Source organism: Chrysemys picta, chromosome 1 (assembly GCF_011386835.1).
Source record: "Chrysemys picta bellii isolate R12L10 chromosome 1, ASM1138683v2, whole genome shotgun sequence".
NCBI classification, from domain to species: Eukaryota; Metazoa; Chordata; order Testudines; family Emydidae; genus Chrysemys; species Chrysemys picta.
Window position 1 is genome coordinate 255,698,847 of NC_088791.1, and position 17,616 is coordinate 255,716,462.

A 17,616-nucleotide genomic window follows, 5' to 3' on the forward strand; every position below is an offset into this window, starting at 1 on the left:
ATCTGTCCATCCTCAATGATTTTGGAATTTGTTTACAAAAGGATTGTTAGCAGTTCACAGCTTAAATATCCAAGTTTTTCTATTTCATGTAGTTTAAAATAACAAAAGCCAAATAATTGGCTTCCCCTCAAACAACTCTTTATAAGCACTTCTAAGTGTATTCTTTAAAGCTGGTGAAGTAGAAAGATTTGATAGTCTATTTGACCAGTACGTCAGACTACTTGAAATGTCATTTTGAGTCTCCGGGCAGCAATTCTGGATGAGCAGTGAAAGATGTCCACACACAAGAATGACTAACTTACAGGAGGTAGCAAAAGACTGTGGCCCACAAAGCACTGCCAGAAAGTGTGCAGAGCTATTCCTGTTCCAATAGCTTAAGCTTCACTAATTGTAGCGCAGTCCAAGACTTCCAAGGGGCAAAGAGTTAAAAAAAAATTATATATATTTTTTTTAAGGCACACATGCACCATCCCCTCACAGTCATCTCTCTAAAGCCCACCTGGCTGCTTCATGACTCTTCCCACCCACCCAGGGATTTGTTTTTTCACACAAGAATGATCAGGTTCAGACAATACTAAAATTAAAATAGCAACAAAAATACATAGCAGGACAAAACCAAACTGCAAAAGTGACTTGGACAGTCTAAAGCGGTATGGAATACAGACAGAGAAAGATTAGGAAACAAAGGAAATAGAGAGCCCTAGACCCATGAAGATTACTTAGGATTTAAATACAAAATGGGGTGGAGGGTAATAAATAATTACGTAATTGCACTATCAAGTTGAGTTTTTCCAACTGCCTGCCCTTAGGTTTTTTCCATATAACCAAGCTCTATATATGTACCACAAGGAACTGCTATCTGATGAGGAGATGAGTGAGTGAGTGTGAGCACGACCATGACACAGACATACTGGGCTAGAGAAAAGGAGGAAAAATGAAGCTTGAAGAATAAATAAATAAAATAAAGTATATTCGGAGGCCAAATTAAGTGGGGTTGTGCAAAGAGTGGGACAAGTACATGGAAGAATGCGAAGGGTAGAAGGTAAAATTTTGTATTCTATTCTGGAAAGGGCAAACCAGAGAACATGAGTAGGGAGAGTAGATGGGTGCAGGAGTGGGCCATATATTCTAACTTCTGCACGTGAAATAGAAGAATGGACACCTCATTTTGGCTGGACAGAGAGGGAGAGGAGGAAGGGGACACACACACAGCCTCCTCCCATCACCACCACCACCCCCGAACAGAAAGGCACCATCTTCTTTTTGTACACTACTACAGAAGGGTAGGGAAACCCACAAGAGCTCAATCTCACACACACATTCAACCAAATATTTGCAAGTTAATGTCATTCACTGGAAGAAGAGCTTCTGATGGTTTACAGTGGCTGAACCAAGTGTGTACAGCTAATTTAGAAAGAGAGGCTACTAAACTGTCTTGTAAACACCATAATACCAAGCCATTTAACTCTGAAGGCACAGGAGAAGCCAGAAGATTTTTGTGCTAGAGAAGCAAATTAGAAGGGAAGAAATGGAAAAGTTACAGTCAGTGGTAATTAAAATGTATTTAAGGCCTTGGAATTTATTGAAAACACCTTTTAACATTCGAAGAGGAAAGCTGTCATGCAGTTAGAGAACTGAAAAAGTAAGAAATCTTATTCAACTGTTTTAATTATAATATAAATTTTGACAAGAACTTCATCTTACTTTTATGAAAATTACTTAATTCATTTACAAAGCTTCTACATTAAACAAATCACAATGATCTTCCTCTTTTTCCTGTATTGAAAATACTAAGAGAATCAAACTCAAATTCTGTACTGAGTTTACATTTGCTGTATAGTTTGTCAGACTAGGTGCTTAAGTACACAGACTTGTAATCTAACTCAGTGTGTTGCAGTTAGTTGTGTTTTTAACAACCCACTCAAAGTAAGGTTTAAGTCAAAATTTGCTTCAACTGGAAGCAAAACCAGATTTTTTTTTAAACTAAGAGCAGTTGGTTGAGCCTGTATTGATAGGACCAGAGTTTGGCAACTCTGTGCTAGCTGAGGTATCTATAAAACAAGTTGGAAGCACTTCTCCAACAATGATTTTACAATGCATTTTACAGAGCCACAAAGACAGAGGCTTGGTCTACACTACAAAGTTAGGTCTATGTAAGTCACCTTGCATCAGCCTAGGTATACCTGTGTCTATGCTCAAAATTTGTCTACCACTGATGTAAGTACCCCATTATGGCAATGCTGTTTGGGGAAGTCAGCCTGTCATGGTTGACGCAGTGCAAGTATAGACACCTAGGTTGACCTTAACAGTTCTCCAGCAGCTGTCCCACAATGCCAGACACTGACCACATTGGTCACAACTGTGAACTCCACTGCCCAGGGGTCACAGACACCAGGAACCCCACACAACCTGTACAAAGCCCACATTTTTTAAATACCTTTTCCTGATTTCCAAGTTTGATAATTACACCTAGCAGCTCTTCCATGTTGCACACAAGTGCCCAATGGACCATGCTGCCTACATGCTCCAAGACGTGCACCTCCCTGGAGTAGACAGGAGGCATTGGATTTCTTAGGCCTGTGGGAAGAATAGTCTGTGCAAGCACAGGTACGGAGCAGTCCTGGAAATATGGACATTGACAGACAGATTGCACGGGGGATGCAGGCAAAGGGGTGTGACAGGGATCAGCAGCAGTGCTGCATGAAAGCAAAGGAACTGCAGCAGGCATACCAGAAGGCCAGTCAGGCCCAATAGTTGATCTGGTGCTGAGCCACAGATCTGCTACTTTTAATACAAGCTGCCTGGCACAGTTGGCAGAGACCCCACCAGCACCCTGAAGAGCACCATGGGTTCCTCTGAAGAGCCCAGGATGCAGACCCCTCCTGTGAACAGCAAGGAGAAGGAAGATGGGAGACAGGGGACATACAATCAGGGAGGTCCAGCTATGCAAAGAGCCAGAATCCATTCAAGACTCCAGCACAGTCTAGTCAGTTCCGGCAGTTAAGCCCAATGCAGGGGAAGAAACCTCAGGAAAAGTTTGAATCCATTTCCTGTTACCAGGGTGGATACAAATCAATGATTTGTAAAAATATACTTTTTTCCCCCCTCAAACACCTATCTAAAGATATATTATAGCTCAAAGATATCTCATCATGGAATAGGGATTATAAATTCTAACTCTATAGTATGAGACAATATGAAGACAGAAGCTTGGTCTACACTACAAAGTTAGGTCTATGTAATGTTCAAGAAAAGTTTTGTAAATGAGTTCATGGATTAGGGACTCAATCTTATGGAGTTAAGTTACAGTAACTCCCCACTTAACACCCTCTTGCTTAACGTTGTTTCGATCTTACGTCCCTGCTCAATTACAGAACGTGCTCCATTTAAAGTTGTGCAATGCTTCGCTATAACGTTGTTTGGCTGCCTGCTTGGTCCACAGCTGGCAGCCCCATCAGTTCCCCTATGCCCTCCCTCCCCCACAGCACCTCCCGCCCACCGGCAGACCCCACAGATCAGCACCTTCCCACTCCTCCCCCCGACTCCTGCCCATGGCAATCAGCTGGCTTGCGGCATTCAGGAGGGAGGAGCGAGGACTCGGCGCCCAGGCTTCCCCTCCCTCCCCTGCCTCCCGAACGCTGCAAGCCATCTGATTGCTGCGGGCAGGAGGCAGGGGAGAGAGGGGGGAGCCTGCGCGCCGAGTCCTCGCTCCTCCCCCTTCCCTCCTGTCCCCTGAATGTCGCAAGCCAGCTGATTGCCGCGGGCAGGAGGAGCAAGGACGTGGTGTGCGGAGTAAAGGGGGGGGGGGGGGGGAGAGAAGAGGCGGGTTAAGGGTGGAAGCTTGGGGGAAGGGTGGCGTGGGCAGGCCAAGGGTTGAGCCCCCCGCCCTTGCTGCCTGCAGAGTAGGGGAAGCTGCCACTGCGCAATGTGTTTCTCCTAGCCTACAGCACCTTCAGTCTCCTTGCCTGCCTCATCTCCAGTGCCAGTGGGCTGTGCCTGTGTGGGGTAAAGCAGGGGCACCTCCCAACTATAGTACTGTACAGAAAAAAAAAAAAAAAATTCCCTGGAACCTAACCTAACCTCATTTACATTCATTCTTATAGGGAAATTGGATTCGCTTAACATCGTTTCCCTTAAAGTCGCATTTTTCAGGAACATAACTACAACATTAAGTGAAGAGTTACTGTACAAGCATTAAAAAACAAATGGGACAAGCACTCTCTCTAGTTCATTTTCTTGCAAATATTCTCAATACTCGGTACTAAGGTGAAAGCTTTACTGCCGAAGAAGAGGAGTTGGCTAGGACATGGATATCCTGCAATCATCCCTCCATAATGCCAACTATAATAAACTTCAGAGCTAAGGGTGAACCATTCAAGAAAAGTTTGCTGATGATGTTTTAAAGAAAGTCACACCAGTGAAGCGGTGGAAGTCATTTCAACAGTCTCTGGATCCAAGTGCTTAAGTGATAATCTCACTTTCAACAGCATTAGCTTCTGTTGCCAGCGTAAAAAGAATATTTTCTTCCTTTGGACTAATTCATTTCAAATTGAGAAATCATTTGGGACTTGAAAAAACAGGAAAGCTTGTTTTTCTTTTCCAGATTATGAACAAACAGGAAAATGAAGGTGAAGACGACTGAGTTAACTGCAGAAGCCAATATTTTAAATTTCTCATGTTGACCTGGCTGACAGTTGATTTTATTCTTTTTTTTTTTTAATATTTCATTTAACTATTTTAGTTAAAAAAACTGATTTGAAAAAACTTTAATGTTTAACTAAAGTCAAATGCTTGTTTTGTTAAAAGATTATATGTTTGCTGTTGAAGAAAAAAAAAAACCCAGAATACATAACGTTGTTAAGTGTCTGTCTGTTGATGTTCTCCTCCTAATACAGCATGGCAAGAAAATCCTCCAAATATTAATGATTAACCTGTTGAACTGGAGATAGTTCACCATCCAATGACTTCATAAATACACCTCTACCCCGATAGAACACGAATTCTGATATAACGCGGTAAAGCAGTGCTCCGGGGGGACGGGGCTGCGCACTCCGGTGGATCAAAGCAAGTTCGATATAATGCAGTTTCACCTATAACCCAGTAAGATTTTTTAGCTCCCGAGGACAGCATTTTCTTGAGGTAGAGGTGTATCTGCTTCAATTACCTTCAGTAAATGAATATAACCAAACAATCATTCATTTTCTAATATAGCTGTAAAACTGATCTGAAAAGTTTTCAAAATAAATCACTTTAAAAATGTATAGTGTGTGCCTTCTAAAAATGAAACCTACCTCTCTCTCCGAGTTGTGAAGAATATGTATTAGGGTTATAACAACCTACATAAAAGTGCATTCTTATTGAAATCCATGATTAAATCGAGTCTTCCTGACTAGTGATTTAAATCATGATTTAAATCACTAATTTGATTTAAATGAAAACCACCCTTCCTGTTCAATGTTTAAATGTACAGATGAAGCCCAACCCCTACATAGCAGGACACGAGTATTGATTTTTCATTAATGTACTCATACTAGAACAGGTAGCAGTACAACAGAGGCAGAGTTGGTATCTGCTTTCCCACATAAAGTTAGCCAGGAGGCAATCATAGAATATCAGGGTTGGAAGGGACCTCAGGAGGTCATCTAGTCCAACACACTGCTCAAAGCAAGACCAATCCCCAGACAGATTCTTGCCCCAGATCGCTAAGTGGCCCCCTCAAGGATTGAACTCACAACCCTAGGTTTAGCAGGCCAATGCTCAAACCACTGAGCTATCCCTCCCCAGAGCAGTTTATGTACACAAGGACAGCCCTTGAGAGATCTTGATAAAATTTTCACAGAGCTATACTGCAATCCTCTGCCAAAGGTTTCCAGGGATGGTAACTTTATTTCTTCCTCAACAGTAACGTGCCAGTCTGCAATGACTTTGGCTAGCACCATAGAAGTAAACAAGCCAGCAGCATACAGGGCCAGGTGGCTTCATGATGTCAGCTACAGCTGTTTTCTCTACATCTTTGTTACCCTTAAGAGCAAGATATCAGCTAAAATCACCACCACCTGTGGAAAATAGTGCCACTGCCCTACACTCATACCCCTGGGAATAAGAGTCAAAGTTTTATTGTTTTATTATTTATTATTTTAAGAGCCATGTTATTGTATAGGGCGAGTTCAATCTACCAAAACCACATTCTGCAGTTATTCTGCGCCTGCTGAGATAGCACTTGAATCTTTCCTTGACGCTGTTGAGGTGGCCAGTGTGCAGCATCATGAACCAGGGAAGCAAGGCGTAAGCTAGGTCCCCCATGATCACTGTAGCACTGAAATGCCAAATCCTCTGGTCAGGAAAGAACATCCTTGTTTGCAGCTTTCTGAACAGTCCTGAATTCTTAAAGATGAGAGTATCATGCACCTTCTCTGACCAGCCAACACTGATGCTGGTGAAGCATCCCTGGTGATCCATCAGCACTTGTATATCCATAGAAGAGTAGCCCTTTCTGTTGATTCACTCTGTGCAAGGTGAGCTGGTGCTAAAATAGGGATGTGTGCACCTTCTATCACCCCATCTCAGTTCAGGAATCCCACTGCTGCAAATCCTTCCACCATCTCCTGCATACTACCAAAAGAGACACTCTTGTATAGCAGGCACGGGAAACAATTAATGGCCCTACACACTTGCATGACAAGGGTCCCCACTGTGGATTTCCAAATCCAAAATGATTTCTCACTGACTGGTAGAAATCCAGGGTTGCAAACTTCCACAGAGCGATCGCGACTCACTTCTCAACTGCTAGTGCAGCTCTCAATCCAGTGTCCCTGAGCGGGACAGCAGCAGCAACCTCAGCACAGTCCCAGGAACATGGCATTTTGGGTCTGAAAGTTCTGCAGCCAATGCTCATCATCCGAAGCCTGCATTACAATGCAATCCCACCAGTTAATGCTGGTTTCTCAGGCTCAGAAGCAGCTCTTCTCCACCTGCAGCTGATCTACAATGCTATCAACAATCTTGAATAGGTTTTCACTAGGTCCCTCAGCAATCTATCCTCTATGAAACACAACTTTAGCAGCAAAGGACATTACTTTCTATGGCTCTACAAATACTGGAGGATTGTCTGTCCTGTGTTTGCAACACTCATGTCAACAGTGCAGAGCTGTGTGAGCTTCATGGTTCTTTTAGAGACGACTGACAGCAGGAAGTGCTGTGCAGTTTCGCAGGATTTTTTTTATTATTAATAAAGGCATGAAAATTAAGAAATAGATGAAGTTGCATGATAGGAATTTGACCCCTTGCTCCCAATCACTCCCACACAACTTGTTTCTGTTCCACCATGCATTGCCAAAGTTTCTCAAAAGACCATGCGCCAGACAATGACAAGTTGCACATGGTGCATCAACACAGGCACTCCTGGTGAGTACACAAAGCACCAATTCAATGAACCAAGAATGCATGAGCAATACACTAACTGCAGCAGCTCTACACCAAGAGAACTTGTGCCAACCAAGATGTCTAGCATAAACGTGGCCTTAGGCACCACTGCAATCCACAAAACTCCTGCTTGGCTGTAGGCACCTAGACTCATTGGCACCTCAATTTCTACCGCAAGAGCTCCCTCTGGGCATGTGCACCGCTAACTCGCTCTTGGTGCTGGGACACCTATCTTCCCCCCCTAAACCCCAGAGCAATCCACAAACTGTGGAAAGATAGATTTAGAGAGCCTGTCTCACATACGGGGCCCAATCCAATAGGCATGCTCAAAGGCCCCCTACCAGATCAGGTCCCATTCAAACACCTGGCTGGAGGAGACGGAGGCAGTGCCCATGTTATAACTTAGCCCAGTGGTTAGAGCACTCACCTGGGATATGGGAGATCCAAGTTAAATTTCCCCCTTTTTGGACGTGGTGTTTAAAAACTGGATTTGTAATGGACTTTGTAGCTTATAAACTTCAATCTTAATTATGGCAAGCTTCTGCCAATCCATAATGCATTTCACATTCAATTACAGGTTTCCCTCCATTATCCTTGTTGACCTAATACTATCAGCTATACTATATGTCAACACTTAGAGCAAGAAACTAAGGTCTCCAATGTTCTCCTATTTTGCTTAGAATCCTATTTTAAGTATGTCAGTGACAGACTAGTTTTTCATTATATGCCTCACTAGTTATATACTTAATATCATGAACATGTATCTTAAAGTATAAGAGATCTTTGTAAGAATTCACACTGTGCACTTCAATAAAGTTCTCATTAATGTAACCTATTAACTTGTTTTTTTTCTTATAAATTATTTTCACCCTTGGCAGAAGATGCCTGCCCTTGGAAGCTCATAAGCTTCTGTGGAGCTTCATGCTCCATTGGACAGGTACCAAGTTCTCTATGCTGCTCACTCTACCATTTATTCCTAAGAAATCTTCCACTTCCTGGCTCCCAAATGGGGATGGGAGGGAGGCTTTTATCTGTTCTGATTTGCTACATCCAGGCCACAGCCATGCTTATTCACCCAGCTTCTGCAGACCTTCTATCAGACAACAGAAGTCTCCTCTCCTGCATGCCTCCTAAGGTATGCAGTATGGCAGCTTTGTTCTAATATCTGGAGATATACCTATCTCACAGAACTGGAAGGACCTTGAAAGGTCATCGAGTCCAGCCCCCTGCCTTCACTAGCAGGACCAAGTACTGATTTTTGCCCTAGATCCTTAAGTGGCCCCCTCAATGATTGAACTCACAACCCTTGGTTTAGCAGGCCCATGCTCAAACCACTGAGCTATCCCTCCCTCCCTTCTGCAAGTTTCTTTCCAAGATCTACCCTTTTTCTCCTCCTCCCTCCTTTCTAAAGGATCTTCAAGGCCTCTCTAGATGAATGCCTCTGTTCAGAAACAGCTGATGCATGAAATATCTTATAACAGAATTTTAATATTTTTGCACAGCATTTCACATAATTGCTACTCGTTGTGCAACAAATGAGAGATTATCCATTAGTTTTTATGGAGTACATAGAAGTGAGACAAATAACTTGGTTTTTCTTTTTGAAAACTAGCTTATGCACAACCTTTGACACAATCATCCCCCAATCCTGACTGGAATGTCCAGAAGCCACAAGTCTCATATGAGAAGAGTAATTCATTTCACACACACACACCAGTCTGAAAGGAGAGGCACCATGGCAGTCAGAGCTGTCCGGAGAAACAAGCAGACTCCTGAAGGAAGGGCATTGAAAGTTGAAGCCCATTTTAACATTATTCCCACCAGCTGGCCGGGTCTAGCCTGTCACAGCCCAGAAAAACGTGGACAACCCTTACAGCTCCCTGGGGCAGGGAAGGGGCACCTGGCACAAGATCCCGGAGACAATCCCCAGGCCTGGCCCCTTCGGAGGGAGCCGCTGGTCTCTCACCGGCCCCAGATAAGGGCGGCGACAGGCTCGCTCAGCGCTGCTCCCCCGGGCTCCTGCCACAGCCCGTAACGCGTCCTCCGGGGGCTCCCACAGACGCCGACGCCCGCTGGGGCGCAGGACTCGGCTCACCGCCCGTGCATCGCCCGCGGGCGCGAGCGGCTCCGGGAGGCGCCGGAAGGGCGCTCGGGCCCGGCCGCCGCTAGCGCTAACCCGGCTCCCCGCTCACCTGCAGCGCAAGCAGGTGTCGCTCCGGCTGCCGCCAGCTACCCGCGACCACCTGGCGCAAGGACGCCGCCATCGCCACTGCCAGCCGGAGCCCTGGTTGCCCTTTCACCTCGGCGAGGGGGAGGGGCCAGCGCTCCGCGCTCAACCAATCAGGATCGCCTTCCTCCCTCCCTCCGCCCCCGCTCCTGGCAGGCACGCAGGCTATGGGAAAGTGTCAGGGAGAGGGCGCGCGCGCCGCTCCTTCCCTGCCTCGCGCCCGTCATCCTCGTGCCTCGGAGGAGCCGGGTAGGCGGGGATTCCCCCAATTAGCGCCCGAGAGTGTTGGGCTGCGGCGCGTACCCGGCAGCCCAGAGCGGCCCCGCCCTCCGCAGCAGCCCAGAGCTGCCCCGCCCCTCCCCGCCGGTCAATGCCACCCCCAGCTCCGCTGAACCCGGCCCTCCGGCCACAGGCGCCGCGAGCGTGACTGGCCGCGCGCCGGCGTGAGGCTGCACTTTCTTCCCTGGGCTCGCGGTCAGTCACCTGGGCACTGAGGCCAGGCTCCGCAGGCGGCTGTTACAGCCACGTCCCCAGCGCGGGGAGCCCCGAGCCAGGCCGGACGGTGACACCAGCCTCCAGGCAGGCTTGGGAGTCGTGCTGGGAAGTGCACTGCCGGGGACCGCCCGGCTGTGAGGACATAAGGCAATACACGGCCCGCACAGGACCTCCGACCCACTGTGAACGCCCCCAGGAGCTGCTGGCTTCTCTTCCCCCCTCCATCCCGAGGACAGCCCCTCCGGATTGGTCTGGTGGTATTAGCCATGGGTGCTGTTCCCCCTCCCAATGCACATTGTGTCCATCACAGCTAGTAAGGTACGTTTTGTACATCCAGTTCTGCTGGAGTGTCACTAGTCTGGCTGTTAGTTAGAAATTTTTCTAGCCTAAATAAGTTAATAGTATAAAACCCTTCAATCACCCTGCTCTGGGAGGTGATAGTACCACCCTACTCAGCACTGGTTAGGCCTCCGCCGGAGAACTGTGTCCAGCTTTGGTCACCAATGGATAGAAAGGATGTAGAGAAACTGGAAAGGATCCAGAGGTGAGGGACAAAGATGATCAAAGAGATGGAATGCAAGCCCTATGAGCAAAGATTGAAGGAACTGGGTATGTTTAGTTTGGAAAAGAGGAGATTAAGGGGGGGTATGATAGTGGTCTTCAAAGGCTGCCATAAAAAGCTGGAGAAAAGTTGTTCTCTTCTGCCATACATGGCAGGACAAGAGGCAATGGGGTCAAACTGCAGCACAGCAGCTTTTGATTAAATCTCAGGAAGAAAACTTCCTAACTGTAAGAACGGTAGAACAATGGAACAGACCACCTAGAGAGGCCTTGTAAGCACCTTCACTAGATGTTTTCAAAAAGAGGCTGGATTGGATAGCCACCTGTTTTGGATGATTTAGGTAAGTGATACTCAGACCTCAGTGGTTCAAGAGCCAAATTAGCGATCAATATTATCCAAAAGAGCCACAGTAGTGTAAATTCATTGTTTCATTTACAATAGTACTATATATTAATATTTAAACGGTATGACGGGAAATATTTGGTTTTTATATTGACATATATTATTCTCAAAGCAAAGTGAGTTAGTATTATTTTATCAACTACAATTAGTGAATAACATAGTAAAATCTTCCCGATTGGTTAATAATTAGATCACACCGTGTTTTAATATGTGCTGCAAAGAGCCTCAGGAGACACATTAAAGAGCCACTTGCAGCTTGTGAGCCTGAGTCTGGGTATCACTGGCTTAGACACAACAAATCCTGCATTTTAGGAGGGGGTTAGACTAAATGACCCTTGCAGTCCCTTCTAACCCAATGGTTCTATGATTCCATTATCACTGTACAGCATAGGCTATAGGGAAACAGGAAGGGAAATTTTCAAAGGGCCTCAGGTGGGGGGGGCTCTGTAAAAGGTCTGGCTCCCCATATTTGTGCACTCAGACAGAATGGGAATGTCCAAAGTAGAATGGAAATAATACTGATTCATTAATTAGAGGTTTAAAAATAAGTACAGTAATGGTAAAGTATAGAGAGGATAACTAGGATGCATGTATTTACTCTTTCCCCTAATAAAAGAACAAGGACATATTCAATAAATGTGAAAAGCAACTAATTTAAAACAGAGAAAAGAAAATACTTTTGTGTGCATTATGAAATTAATCAATGGAATGTATGGCCACAAGATACTGCTAGTCCTAGAACAGCACAAAAATGGACATTCGTTCAGAAAATATATATAGATACGTAGTTATATTTAATAGGTCTAAAAAGCTTGGAAAAGATTAAATGCTCATGCTTCTAGGCGCAAACCAACCTCTAGTTGAGGGGGTTAAGGAAGAAACTTTCTTTATAGTCAGATTATTGCATACTTTCACTTTCCTCTGACACATCTGCCACTGTTGGAGTCAGGCTACTAAGCTAGATGGACCGATGGATTGATCTGGTACATAATACTATTTCCTATGTACTAATCCTATAAATCCATAGTAAATTCTCTAAAAAAGAAGAACAGGAGTACTTGTGGCACCTTAGAGACTAACAAATTTATTAGAGCATAAGCTTTCGTGGACTACAGCCCACTTCTTCGGATGCGAAAGCTTATGCTCTAATAAATTTGTTAGTCTCTAAGGTGCCACAAGTACTCCTGTTCTTCTTTTTGCGGATACAGACTAACACGGCTGTTACTCTGAAACCAGTAAATTCTCTGTTTCTCTCAAATGTATGTAAAGTCAAGTCCTTCCTTCATGCTGTCTTTTTTTTCAGAGTGCAGAGAGTCGAGAACAACCAATGAGGGGATGCTGCTTGAATATCTTAACCTGTGCTTCCTCTGACGACTAACTTTTGAGCACCGACAGCAGCTGCTAGTGCATCCAGGCCCTTCTAGAACTTCTTTTCGGACACTCAATTTCCAGACCGTGTCCCTATTCCGTGCCCTTGGAGTGCTCAGATATATTTGGGTATATACATATATATACCCAGACACAAACTTTGTAAATTTCCTCCAGGATTAACTCCAGTTTGTGCCACTAAATGGATGCTCAAACACCTGTTTGCACCTACTCAGGATTTTAAAAACTTTGGCCTAGATTTATTAATTTTGTCAGCTTTTTTCTAACTTCAGCAATAAATTTACTGAAATTGCACAGACAGAGAAGATGCAGAATGGTGGACAGTAGAATACTAGTTTTGTCCCTGCTGCTTACTAAAAGACAGGGATGAGTTATGTGCCGCTTCCTCATATAAATTGAGCAGTGAGAATAAAATTGACATTTCATTGTTGCTATTACATGTTTTATATTTATATTATTAAAAATGCTTACTCGAGCCATGCAGATGTAAATAAGCTAATCACAAAAAAACTTTATTGTCTAAAAACATGTCATAATATATTTAATCTATCAGTGTCACAGATAAATCCATTTAACAATAAAGATCCCACTAAATATACCCTGGAAACTACCATTCCAATTTCTTCCACCCACTTTCCCTGGAAAGTCCGGAAAGCCATTGATTAGACCAACCGCAGAAGAGAGGTCTAGAGTAGATGTCCCTCACTTCAGGGTTTAAATGAGATATCTATGTCTATTTAATCTCTACCACTGTATAACATCATAAAACTGTATAACAAAATTCTGAGACATGGATGTCAGTTCCTCCACAGTATATATTAAAAAAGAGTCACATGACATCACACTGGTGTTTTCTTTTGCTCCACAGAAGGGGTTCTGTTTGCAGGCCCTCCTTTAAGCATAGGCAACCTCCTACAGCGCCACATCAAAGGAGGCACCCCACAGTTGCAAAGGGAAACTGACTAGGATTACACAGAGGCATGGCTGCAAAGAGAAACTTTGCAGCCAGCTGGGTGTATAAAGAACTTGATGCAGTAGGAAACTGACTAATGCAAGTCCTTTTTCTTCTGCAGCAAGGGCAGGAACACTTTACTTATGGAAGGGACAAGAGAAAAAGTGTAGGAGAATCCCAGTCAGTTCTATCTGTATTTGAAGCCTTTCTGCTTTTTAGAGTGATTTAACTTTGGCTTTCTGCCTATATTTTTTTTTTGTATTTTTTTATTTATGAAATTTTATATCATAAGCTACAAATATAGTCTTTCTCAAAAAGGCTAACTACATGAATAAAAAAGAAAAAAATACATAATTGACTAAAATTATACAGTTATTGCTGCCAAATTTACAAGAACAATAGGGGGTCAACTCTAGTAGAAACTTCCCACTCGTTAAAGGCATAAATTTTTAAAAGTACCATTCAAAGTCAAGGATATCAGATTTGTTTATAACATCTAAATAAATAGTTTTAAAAATAACATTTCATAGACATGCTCGGTCTATTAAATATGTGTAATAGCAGATTTCACTCAAGTTCATAAAAATCACTGGAAACAATATGTCCCAGATGTTGTAATGATGCTCATTCTAATATGGTAACACCTTGTAAAATAAAGAGATCTGATGACTATATTACTGTAGAATGTCTCTTTAAACCAAAGTTCATTGTTGTAATGATTATTGTTTTGTTTTTGATATTTACATGTTGTGGATTTATAAACCCATTAAAACTTCCTAAATAAATAGTTTTTTAAAATTGTAAAATCTAAGGCCCTAATCCTGCAAATACTTTAGCACATGTTTAATTCTACTAATGAGAACAGAATGAGTTATTGGGGCTATTCACATTCATAAAGTTCAGCACGTTCGTAAATGTCTGCCAGACTGGGACCCATATCATTTTCTCAGTATGCCCATTGGTTGCAAAAAAAAAACCCTACAATTTTAGATATTATAAATTGACTTGCTTCTTCCTAATCAGAGAATTGGTGAGCTTCTGTCTTCAAACATAACCCTGAATTTACCCAGAAAATTTTAAGCTTCTGTAGCATGATTTAATGTTAAGTTACAACTCAGGGAAGGAAAATTCATAGTGTAATAGTAATCTTCATATCTGTACCTTATCTAACAAAGAAAATAGGTTTATAGGATGTAAAAACCATAACAGAAAAGTCTGTGCCTAAATGACTCAAAGCTAGAAGAAACTTTAAGTATGTGTTACATACTCTGTAATCCATGTTCCCTTCTATTAGCATTCTATTCAATGGTCTATGAGAGACAGATTCAATCTTCCAGTCAGCCAATACATCTATCTATTAACTTATTTACAAGAGATATGAAACAGCAACAAACATATGTACAGCCAAATTCATCTAAATGCAACCTAATAAGCCGGGGCAATTCCTGGAATTTTCTGAACCAAATTCACGGTGACATAAATGACAATATATGTTACACATTGGATGTATATTGGCCAGATTGAAAGAGGTATAAAGTGACACCGTAGTATAACTTGCACTAACCTAGATTCAATACATGTGCAAAATTAATGTAACTTATATGCCATGCCATGTTTGTCTCACAAAGATGAAGAACCAAGAGTGAGGTGAAAGATGATGCAAACTAACAGTACCAGGGCCAAATTCAGTTGTACTTTTTATGCCAAGGCTGAATTTTATCCCAATAAAATACCAAATCGGTATAAATTACGTTGTTTTGTTTGGGTGTTTTTTGCACACCCACACAAGTTACGCTATTTCACCATTTAAACCTACTTACACTCACTTTCCAACCAATGTCCCTTGGAGGCTAGATTCACCATTGCACTCTGGTGTTCCACGCTGCTTAAGCAATGCTAAGTAGTTGTAAATTCAGTTTATTTGCTGGATAAACCAGCTTTATGGGTATTTTGCTTACCTCAAAGTTGCAAAGCAGCTGGAACACAGTGGTGAATCTGGCCCTAGATGTATAACTTACACCATCCATTTGTATCAGTGCTGAATTTGGCCCTAAATGATATATTCACCTATCATTGGAACCTCGCATCACTGAAATATAATACTAAGATCTTTCTCATTAAATTTGCTCATCCTTGAGCTTTTCATATTAAATTCCTTCCTTTCCTGCTTCCCCTCACTCCCGCCACATCATGCTATGAATGATCATTTTGTATAGTTCAGTGCTGATGTCTCTAAATCAGTACCACTCTTTTTTCGGTTATTGTTATATAAAAGATCTAGGACCTTATTCAGACTTCATGTAAGTGAGAACTCTGTGAACTACATGTGCAGTTGCAACTGCTTGGTCTAAACTTAGACAGCTACACTGCAATAAAAAGACCTGTAGCATGGCTGTGGCTGTAGATGTTTGGGCTGGGGCTGGAGTCTGGGCTCCAAGACCCACCCCCACCCAGCAACCCGAGCCCTGCAAGTCTGAATCAATTGACTGGGCTCTAAGATTCAGTGCTACAGATTTTTTATTGCAGAGTAGACATACCCAAAGACTCCTCACTTCTCTCTTTCACTTACTTTCTCTTTGAGGCCCCCATTCAGCAAAGCACTTAAGCATGTGCTTTACACTTTAAAGTGTGTAGCTGAATTGGAGCCTGAATGTAATGGGCCTGGTTTTGATGTTATACCTATTTTAAACCAGTTTGACTCCACTGATTTCACAGGAATGGTCATACCTGTGGCCCATCTAGTTCAGTATCCTTTCTCGGACAGTTGCTAGTGCCAGATGCTTCAGAGAAAGGGACAAGAAACTCTGTAGTAGATCATTTTGAAATAAACTGCCCATAGGGGAAGTTTCTTCAAACCCTCATCACAGTTAGAGGTTGGTTCATGCCCTGACACATTTATATAGACAGCAAGAACATCCATAGTTACATAGAGATAGAATATCACTATCCCAATTTATAAGGGATATAAATTGTCATACTTCAGGTCATACGTCATCTGCTGATGTCAATGGGAATGAACGGCCTTGATTCAGCAAAGCTCTTAAACCTGTGCTTGAGTGCTTTGCTGAAGAGGGATGGGATTACTCATGCACTTAAAGTTAAGTATGTGCATAAGTGTTTTCCTGAACTGGGGTCTAAATGAGGGAAGGATTTGGCCCAAAGTGCCTTGCTCAAGATCATACAATGAGTAAGGAAAGAGTGGGGCATAACCTCTTGAATCCACTGCCCTAACCAGTGAGCCACAATGCCTCTTTAGACAATCTGACTAACATAATCCTCAGAAAAAGCAGGAAAACAAAAACAGGATTTCTAGTTTATAAAGATAAAGCTGTAACTAGAGCAGATAACAGGTTACCTGAAAAAATGCTGGCCATGTATGCTTAGTGATTGTTGCTTAATTTGTTTAAACTGAAAAAGCCTATTTCTACCGTGGAATACAAATTAGGGTAATTATGTTGTGATGGAGTACTGAATGTTTAAGATGAAAGGTTTTCTTTACAAAAGCCCCGTCATCACTTGACTAGAGAAATATAAAATCCCACTTAAACAAAATGTTGTTTTTGGTATTTCCATATGAACAAAAGGCCTTTTAATCTCTTTTTAATATTGTATGGCACAGAATTTTAACAACCTCATAATCAAAACAATTACCATATATTCAAATGTGTAATTAGAGAAGGAAGAGATTGATATTTTAAAATATAATGAAATATGTAATTATATTTATATCAGATTAAAACAAAGACTTATAGATTGTATTTAATTACTTACTGTGGGTGTGCCTAACAGGCACAATCTACCCCTTTACATTTATTTCTATTTTATTCTCTTATGAGTGGAGATGCACACAGCTGGAACATCTGAACAGAACCTCTCAGACTTGGTGAAGTTCAAATCAGAAACAGTTCAGTCAGGCAGCAAGATGTACAGGTTATTGTATTAGATGAATATGTGGTGATTATTTATATTTTATCTACACAGATATAATTATACATCTTTACTTATATTGTATTTGAGAACTGAAGTTATTTCACAATGAACATTTTCTAAAAGGCCAGCATGGGAATGCTTATTTCATTCTGCCTAGAAGGATAATAGCATGTCTTAGGATCCAATCCTAGAAATCCCTACTCATTTGAGTAGATTTTATTAATGTAAGTTGTTCCA

At 42.4% G+C, this 17,616-nt stretch overlaps 1 protein-coding gene and 1 long non-coding RNA gene across 8 annotated transcripts in view; one reads left to right on the forward strand and one right to left on the reverse strand.

Annotated features, from left to right (window-relative positions):
* The window catches only part of PCCA (propionyl-CoA carboxylase subunit alpha), a 387,774-nt gene extending 377,797 nt beyond the window's left edge, over positions 1–9,977 (reverse strand). For all 7 annotated transcript variants that reach the window (XM_065592346.1, XM_042843639.2, XM_024101904.3 and 4 more), the window contains exon 1: positions 9,615–9,977. In XM_065592346.1, coding sequence (XP_065448418.1) covers positions 9,615–9,686 — 72 coding nt within the window. In that variant the 5' untranslated portion in view covers positions 9,687–9,977. The remainder of the gene's footprint in view (positions 1–9,614) is intronic.
* Positions 9,978–10,045: 68 nt separating this feature from the next.
* Positions 10,046–14,123, forward strand: LOC101938857 (uncharacterized). The gene is made up of 2 exons (XR_256566.4): positions 10,046–10,462; positions 12,412–14,123. It is a non-coding gene; the product is annotated as an uncharacterized LOC101938857 (long non-coding RNA).
* The last annotated feature ends 3,493 nt before the right edge of the window (positions 14,124–17,616 follow it).